At 34.3% G+C, this 9246-nt stretch overlaps 1 protein-coding gene and 1 non-coding gene across 4 annotated transcripts; both read right to left on the bottom strand.

Moving 5' to 3' along the window:
• Nucleotides 1-2269: 2269 nt before the first annotated feature.
• Nucleotides 2270-2341, bottom strand: TRNAC-GCA (transfer RNA cysteine (anticodon GCA)). The gene has a single exon. It is a non-coding gene; the product is annotated as a tRNA-Cys (tRNA).
• A 1118-nt stretch (nt 2342-3459) lies between these two features.
• Nucleotides 3460-8178, bottom strand: LOC147386959 (transcription factor MYB65-like). 3 transcript variants are annotated; one of them, XM_086423138.1, is made up of 4 exons: nt 7976-8178; nt 6906-7287; nt 4441-5236; nt 3460-3986 (listed from the first exon to the last, which is right to left on the bottom strand). In XM_086423138.1, the coding sequence occupies exons 1-4, from the start codon at nt 8164-8166 to the stop codon at nt 3688-3690; spliced, it is 1668 nt and encodes a 555-aa protein (XP_086279264.1). In that variant the 5' UTR covers nt 8167-8178; the 3' UTR covers nt 3460-3687. The 3 variants fall into 3 exon arrangements, with proteins under 3 accessions (XP_086279264.1, XP_086279266.1, XP_086279263.1); XM_086423140.1 differs by having other exon boundaries at nt 4441-5341; nt 8035-8169; XM_086423137.1 differs by having other exon boundaries at nt 4441-5341; nt 7976-8116.
• Nucleotides 8179-9246: the final 1068 nt, after the last annotated feature.

Raw genomic sequence — 9246 nt, 5'->3', positions numbered from 1 at the left:
TTTTGTACACAATTTTCCATTGTTTTCTTTTCTCCCAAGAACCAGCGCGGAACTAGTAAGGAGCTGATAGGGGCAATTGTCCCCACAAAACTTTTAAGACACCTCTATATTTTCAATTATTTACATATCCCATTTGTCCCCACTCCCTCACCTCTCTCCCCATTTGCCCCTCCCCCTCCCCCTCTCTTCAATTTTTTATTGATGATATTGCCTTTTGACTAAGCCTTCTCATATACTAATTGGAAATAACCTAAATATCTTTTTCTTCGACTTCTAATCAAAAACCTCTGAATTACTCCCTCAAATAATTCATCTTAAAAGTTCTTCAACTATACAACTAACCATAGTTTGCCCCCACTACAAGAAAATCCTGGCTCTACCTCTGCCAAGAATCTTATATTACCTAGAGGTTTAAAGGAAGAAGTAGATAGAATCTTAAGATAGAAGATGAAAAATCAACGGTTAAAGATGATAGGTTTTGAAAAAGGAAATTTAACAAAAAAAAAAAGGTTTTGACAACAAGATGAAGATAAGGGAATTTGGATTATTTTTTATCTGTCCACCGTAGACGACAATTGAATTTAAAGGGGTGATGTCATAATTTTGAAAGCATTGGGGGTATCTCAAATATTATCCAAAATATGGAAGGGATGACTAAAACACTCTAAAAGAAATGCTAACTAGAGGGGTTTAAAAATATTTTATGACATTTATTGAAAGCCACTACAAATATTGCCATATAATTGGTTACATCTAAGTAAAAAAGTCATAAACATGTTTAAATTCTGTATGTCCAAACCTATTTACTGCAGAGGCAGGCTGGGAAGTCTAAAACATTTATTTATTTTATTTAAAAGAAAATACTATTTAATTGTAGAGGAAAGTTTCCTGACTCCCGTCTATGTGGTATCCAAAACATAATGAGAGTCCGACTAGAATTACTAAGATAGTGAGGGAAAAAAACAGGCCTTACTAAGTCTCATCCACCGTCAAAATACCTCTAGATTTGTAAAAAAGTTCTCAAGATTTGTAACAAATCTCGATGTTGTGTTTTACGCATCTCGATGTATTCTTCCCTCATCATCTCCATGATTATGCAAATCGTCCCAAAAGTAATACTCTCTGCTGATCAACCTCAAAAAAAAAAAAAAAAATTTTAATTTCTTTTTTTCAATATGAATATTTTCATAAATTTTAAAAGGCTGTGTTGTTGGATTGTCAATGTGATGATCAACATGGGTCCAACAACCCTTTTAAGATTTTAAATCTAAAAAAATAAATATGTAGGCCCGGAGCAAGAGAGAGAAGCTATCTCTCTCTCTCTCTATTATTGATGTCATTGCGCCACATGTCAAATGTTTGTTGGACTGTGAACCAACAGATAATAGGGTGTGCACTAAAAACAGCTTCTATTTAGTATTTCTTTTCTTCTTTTTTTAAATCGAAACTTACCGAAATCTGAATTTATTTTTATTTTTTTAAAATTCGGTACTTCAAGTGCCAATTTGGGTTCGATTTGATAATTATAACAAATGTATTGTTTTTTTTATAATAATTTTTTTTTAAATAATTTTCCCTTACATTTATATATATAATTTAATAAGGCTTTCCATTAATTTTTGCCTATAAATAATAATCTAGAGCAACAAGGAAAAGGGGTTGGAACCCTAATTTGATCTCTTATCTCTTTTCTTTTGAAGGGAACCCTTCCTCTTACTGGAAGAGCTTCCCCTTTGATCTGAGGAAATACCATCTTCCCTCCTATGATGATCATCATTAACATCACCTAAGACCTTTATCTACATTTAGCCCTTCTACACTATGTATTCTTTTATTAACAACAAATTATCTCGGGATGAAATAGGTCATATTGTTACCATTTTATCTTATTAAGCAAGCACATTCTTTCTCTTAATATGAAATATTTAAGAGTAACGATGAATGCACACGGTAAATCAAACGCAGTTTGTACACGACTGATGTCGCAAGGGCTAAAAAACCGTAGATCTTTTTTCTTGTGTATCCCCAAGAAAAGGATCTATGATTTTGTGTCCTTCCCACGTCAATCGCGTATGATTTAGTGCATGCATTCATCACAACTCAATATTTAAGTGAAGAAGACTACGGGACTTCCCTCAATATATAATAATAATATGCAATTAATGACTCTTCATGCCATATATTAGGTAGGATATTTTAGATTAGTTTAAAATTGGATATGATCAAATGAGGAATAAAAAAGATTTAAAGGAAAATACTTTATATGTTAAGGGCCCAACCGGGTTCGAACCGGTGACCTCTTGATCTGCAGTCAAATGCTCTACCACTGAGCCATGGACCCAAGTTGTGATCTTGTTTTACAATAAAATTTATTAATCTTTGGTATCAAAGAAGGACAGTATAAATGTTAATGGACCGGATTAGAAACAGTCTGTTACTCTTCATTCCTCAAAGCCCAAGTTCGGCCCATTTAATAAAGCCCCCACAAGGTGAAAAGAAATAGGGCATTGTTTACTAACTAGATCTACTGATCTTCTCCATCAAAACAAGGTGGCTTTGATGGTTTTGTTTGGGGGGGTGGGCCGGCCTTGGACTTATCTAGGAATTGTTTTAGTGATTAAATGGGTTGGTTGGAATTAGAAGCTGTTTTAGTGATTAAGTTCAATGGTTCTGTTCCTTGCAACTTTTTTAAGTAAATCCATAGTTTTGGACGAATTGCAGCTTTCGAAGAATCAATTTGGAACTTCAAATCACTCCAGGACTCATGGGTTATCAAAATCACTCTGATTGATCTCAGTAACAAATTCTATAGCAGAGCTTTCTAAGTTGGAATCAAGACATTGTTGCGCACCAAAATCGATTTACAGGTACCATTCCAAGCGACGAAATTCCAAGAATTGGAATCTTAGTTAATTTAGAGAACTCGTCTACATTGGATATCAACTCCAATTTGCTTACTGGTTCAATCCCATCTTGGTTGTTCAATACCAGATTAGATTAGTAGCTTGGACTCACTCCCGGAAATCCAATTAGGAAAAAACTATCGTAAGCAGACAAATTCCGAAGATGCCACCACACTTGAAGACTGCACTCTACTCTCAGTAACAACTTCTTCGATGGATCAATCACACCCACACTTTGTTGATTATCTCAAACAATAGAGTTAATGGCATGATCCCCACGTTTTTTACCGAAATGGGAAGCTTAATGCGGTTGTTGCTTGCTAATAACCAGAGCTCTCAGGAGATCTCACACAATTCAAACCTTCATAAATAAAGATAAAAGATTTAATACAAAGAAGAATTAACCACTCTTGATTTTATTTCCAAATGTTCTAGACAAGGTTTTGATGATGTTGCAAATATCAAACATAAGATTGCAAAATATAATCTTCATGAAGTTCAAAATCATACCAATAATACAGCACAATAATTCCATTCTCTTGTCCAACAAAACTAATAATATTTAAGTTGTAAATCACTATAATCAAATTAAATATCCATCAAATAATAGAAACCAGTTGAATAGCAATGTTTCCACATTAAATGTGAAGTATTATATTCTCATAACTAAAATCTGATTGAGCATATACCCTATTAAGTCCCCATCTTGCAATATAACCATGATTTCTATGCACCTTTCATATTAAAAAAGAATCTCCGACACAAATCAAGAGCCAAGAATCTTTCAAGGAAGTTCGGGCATTTGACAGGAAGCAGGGAAGTTATTCCAAGGAACGAATTGATCCATTGTAGACATTCCATCATGTATGTGGTTGTAATCACTGCAGAGATCTTCACCAAGAAGTGATGCTATGGCATCATTCATGAAGGAATGGTCCTTGGCACACTCGTAACTTTGGTCAAACCAACCCGCACCAAGTAAAGCGTCAGGGCTGGAAAAATCAAACTGGTTCGAAGTTTCTGTGTCTCTTCCAACTGGGGTGGCAATGAGATCAACTGGTTCTGGATTCTTTATATTGGATCCTGCATAAAGCACCATTCAGAAACTATATTTTCAACAAAAACACTTTCCTTAGTAAGTTAGTAAGAAAAATATCCTGACCAAATCACCTTACGCCATCCAAAAACATGATTGGATGCCACAGGGCTATAGAGGACAAAATTCTAAGAACTTCAAAAACAATTTAACTTTCACCGATGAATTTTAATTTTAAATTTCAGAGTTCGGTAGCCATCCATTTTCAACACCTTTGATCAAGCTCAAAAAAAAAATTCTTTGTTCTCTTTTGAGTCTGAGTTTTTTCATGAAATTTAGAAAGCTGTGGTGTTGGATTTCCATTGTGAAAATCCATGTGGGCCCAATGACCCTTGGTAAGATTTGAATCTTAATGAGTTAGCAAGGCTAGACTGGTTCTATTTTCAATGATGAAATTAACAATATTTATTTTACAAAGATTAAATAAAGAAGTGTACTCACCATTTATTGAAGTGCATTCACCAAAAACTGATGCAACAGAATGGCCCAAAGGAGAAATTGGATCACTGAATTCTCCCCATTCTGTCTCTCCCATATTCAAAGTCGAACCATCTAATCCATTGCTAGACGTCACAACAGAAGAATTCATGCTTGGGTCACACGACGGATTCTTCTCTCTATTAAAAGTCTTTGAATCATGAAACATTTCTTCCAACAGACCACTTGTACATGATGAAAGGCAATCTGACTGTACTAGTTGAGTTGGCGGAGGAGATTGGAAGATAGAATCAACGGTATCAAGCAAAGGTGGTAAGGGAGAAGACATTCCCCACGTACCACAATCAGTTTCGGGATATTGGAATGAAGGGAGCTCCAACTTCGCAGCTCCATGAATGGGCTTAGAAGCAGAGATAGTATTGCCATTTAAAAAGGCATGGCTGCCATGTCTTGCACCGAAAGGGTCGGGATCATATGGAAAAGGCAACCCAAAGGACTTATGCTTCTTCCCACCAATAGAGTTAAAACCGGAGAATAAGTTTTCTGATTCTCGAAGTCGCTTAGGGCGATACATTGAAGGGGGAATGAAACTGTTTTGGGACGAACCAAGCTGTTGAGTCAACATGTTACCAACAGAAATATCAGGAAGCACTGGTGCGTAAGATAAAAACCCTCGCTTGGTGTTTAAATTACCAAATATGACATTGGGAGACTCGTAATCTTTTTGGAGGAGGTCATGCTGTGTGTACATACTGTTGAATTCGTTGGTGTTTTGGGTCGGTTGAATCTCATTCACTGTCTGCAAACATACATCAGGAGGGTAAAGAGGTAATCCAGCACGTTGTAGTCTTTTAATTCGAGTGTTCCAATAGTTCTTTATCTCATTATCTGTACGTCCAGGCAACTTAAAAAAGAGAGGAAATGACTCAGAAAAAGTAACGTTGAAAACAAGAGAGAAAATAAAGCAAGAAAGTGAGAGACATGAAAGTTAAGAAAAAATTCTATTCAAACTTATAGAAAGAATTACATGTTTTCATTTCAACTCATATTCCTTCAAATGATATTGGTTATTTGTATAATTTTTTTACATGCTTTAAATCGTTCCTTGTTCCCATGTAAGACTATATGATCCCTGGGCATACTAGACCTTGTATCAGTCAACCTTTGTTGACCAAGGGGGGTATGGACAAATACAATGATATAGTATTTTAGCTCTCTTCTACAGTATTACAATATACGTACATACACTAAGGAACCCTCAAAACATCTTACTACACTGAGATTTATTTAAGCATCTTACATGTTACACCATTGATATGAAGACCCAAAAAAATGTGGATTGAGACGGTAAAAGAGGATATGAACACACTTCCAACAATAGAAGACGTGACACTGGACAGTGTGGAATGTAGGAATAGGATTCCTTTAGCCGATCCAAAATCCTTGGAATAAGGTTTTGATGGTGATAATGACATGTTCCACCACTAAAAATGAATAATTTCACTAACCAAAATTTCAGGTTGTTCTTGATAGAGGGTAGTAGTAGGTTGGCAATACCGTCACGATTCACAACCATTATAACAATGTTACGTTATGGAAGTGGAGCCCATAGTTCATATTAAAATATGGTCAAAATAAAGTGTTTCAAAAATAATTTGAAACTGAGTACGAAATCAATATTTTAAACAATTATAATGCTGTTATAACAACATTTAAAATAAAATAGAAAAATTCAAAATAAGACCCTTATTTAAAATTGAGAACCCATTTGTATAGAAAAACAAAATGCTAAATAAAAATGTTGCATAACATTGCAACAGCTGTTATAAACAGTAAAATGAGCTAGTGAAATCTCAGTATTAATTAGTAGATAAGATATTGGGTCTTTGTCATTACCAATGTAACATAACCATTATGCTCGATATTTTAAACCAATACTCTATTACCTTTAAAAGAAATAGAAATTTACTAAATATTATAAATTTAAGGAAACAGAAAAGTATATGCCACAAATTGTTATACTTTATAATTCCTATGCACAAGCAGACTTCAAAATAGAGAAGTTTGTGACATATTCAAGCATCTTACATAATCCAATTTTTCTGAAAATCAATCGAAATAGTCTACGTAGAAAAAGACCACAATATTTCATGTAGAAATGTTTCTTCCCAAAAATAAAAATATTTACTCGAGATCAATATGCAGAAGCACTAGCTAGGTTAACATGCCAATAACTTATGTCTTTTTAAACAAATTAATTATATGAAAACAAGTGTGCATAAAAATATTTATGAAGTACAACATACCTGAATAAATGATTTAGAAATTTCGAGCTTATAAGGTTCACACAAGAAGAGAAATATACTATATCAACTCAAGCAATGGTGAGAACAAGTTGCTTTGCTAGAACTTATTTACCGGTATTCACATATAACTCGAAAAGCTGGGAAATAGTGCTTTATACATACATGTGCAGCCATCCGAGCCCATTTGTTCCCCATCTTGGCATGGAGTTCGATGATCAGTCTTTCTTCATCAGCTGTGAAAGCACCCTTCTTCAAGTTTGGTCTCAGATGATTAGCCCATCGAAGACGACAACTTTTTCCACAACGGAACAACCCTGAATGCTTCTGAACAGAATTCCAATTCCCCTCTCCATGCCTCTTCACATAATCCACCAAAATCGCATCTTCTGCGGGTGTCCATGGCCCTTTCTTCAGGACAACACCATCTTCAAAGCCTTCTTCGCAGCTACCGTTGTCAATAGATGGCGAATCCCTCTGATCCTTCAAGACAAATCTGTCTTCTCCACTCTCGTTTGTTGAGCAACTCATTTCCTTGAATGTGTTTCTACAATAATTTATGTCAAGTATTCAACGCCATATTATCAAGAAAAAGAAAAAAAAAAAAAAAAACCTCTGACCAATCATGAATAAAAGGGAACAACTTCATCAATCAAACTTAGAACACCAAAAAAAAAAAAATCCATTAGTAAACCAGGAATAAGACCAATAATAAATTTAAAAAATGTCGAACGGATCCTAGAATCAGAGAAGAAAATACAAAATATAAAACGAAATCAACATGAGATGTGTTAGGGGTGCTCCTTAGGATCCACAACAAAGAAATGTACTCAAGAATTTCATGAGAATTCAAAATTCCCAATACATAACAATAAGAGTTCATCATAAATTTCAAAAATAAAATATAAAAAATCAAGTTTAAAAATATTAAAATGGGAATTGCATAAGAATCCTAAATTCCCAATACAGAACAATGAGAGCTCATCATAATTTCGAATTTTACAGAGTTTAAAATATTGAATATTAGCAGAGATCAAAGTCATGATGATACTAGAATCAATGACAGAAAAAAAACTTAAATTAAATCAAATTAGATCAACAGAGAGACTGATATTAGACAAACTGAGACCATCAAACTCCACATCCCACAAAACTCTCTTCACATCAACATGAATTTACAGTAAAAAACAAAATAAAATTAATTTAAAACAAAACAAAACGAAACGAAACCCTACCCAAAGTAGACAGACATAGATAGCGAAGATGATGATGAAATACAAACAGAAACCCTAACCTTTATATGTGAAACACAGAACTCATGAGTGGAGAAGTGTGTCTCTCGCTCTTGCGGCGACAAGTCTAGAATAGAGAGAGAGATCAGATATAAACTAGAGAGATAAAGTCCAACTATTGACTTGACCATCATTTCTTCTTATCTGATTATCAAAATCAAGATAAGTTGACCCAACAGTAAGAACATCGGACGGATAGTAATCCCGATGCAAGTTATAATAATAAATCCATGACTCACCACGTTCTTGGCTTTTGCTAACGTGCTCCAAGAGGCCACCCAAAAGAATCTAGAGAACTAGAATTGAGAACTTGAGAAAAAAAATATGCTCACAAAATTTTGTTTACAGAGCTCACAAAAATATTAGATCAACCAATCACATGTACCCACGTGTATTAATGGTATCCTAATTCACAAAAATACCCTTGTTATTATAAACTACCTTCATATGTTTGACGTGGCTAGCACTGATTAGTCTGTGAGCATTGTGAGCGAAAAACCACACGAGAACTTGAGCTTTGATACCCACGGAACAAACGCGTCTTTTTTAAGGACACTACTGCGATTTTTTACATTTCTGATGTGGAGGTGCGTATATAACTGTAGATTTTTTTTTACTCGTGTCTCGAGGAAATACATCTACGGTTATGTGCGCACCCCACTCCAGGAACGTAAAAATCGTAGTAAATCCTAATTCACCCTAACACAACTCTTTTAAGAAATGCAAATTTGCTGTTCCTTTTAAACAGAAAGCATGATGTTATCTCACTCTTAAAATGCCACCTTAATCTCATGAGCATAAAATTAGTCTTATTTACGATATATAAATATTGTATGAGTTCGAATCAAACGTAGTATACCAATGAACGAAATTATTATTATTTCATCAAAGTTAAAGAATCAAGACATTTTTCTCTAGATTACGATATGATAACTCAAGAAGTTTTGATTGGATTATGATCCAAGGAGGAAAAAAGAAGAGAATAATCATTCTATAATATATAAAAAATAACCATCTATTTGCTTGGATGGTGTGTATACACCGTTCAATGTAAATAGAAAAAATCACTGAGATGATTCGTGATTTTTGTATTTGTAATAGATTTATGGGGTAAGGAATTATTGGGAAATTCAAAATTAAAAAGGGAATTTTTCATTCCTAGGGCATCGTAGTCTAAATAGAATCAAAACCAGAGCATAAATTATAGATCCCAT

Source organism: Akebia trifoliata, chromosome 14, assembly GCF_017979445.1.
Source record: "Akebia trifoliata isolate Shusen 1 chromosome 14, ASM1797944v1, whole genome shotgun sequence".
NCBI classification, from domain to species: Eukaryota; Viridiplantae; Streptophyta; class Magnoliopsida; order Ranunculales; family Lardizabalaceae; genus Akebia; species Akebia trifoliata.
The sequence above is the reverse complement of the archived record's forward strand: the minus strand, read 5'-3'. Positions and strand labels throughout refer to the sequence as shown.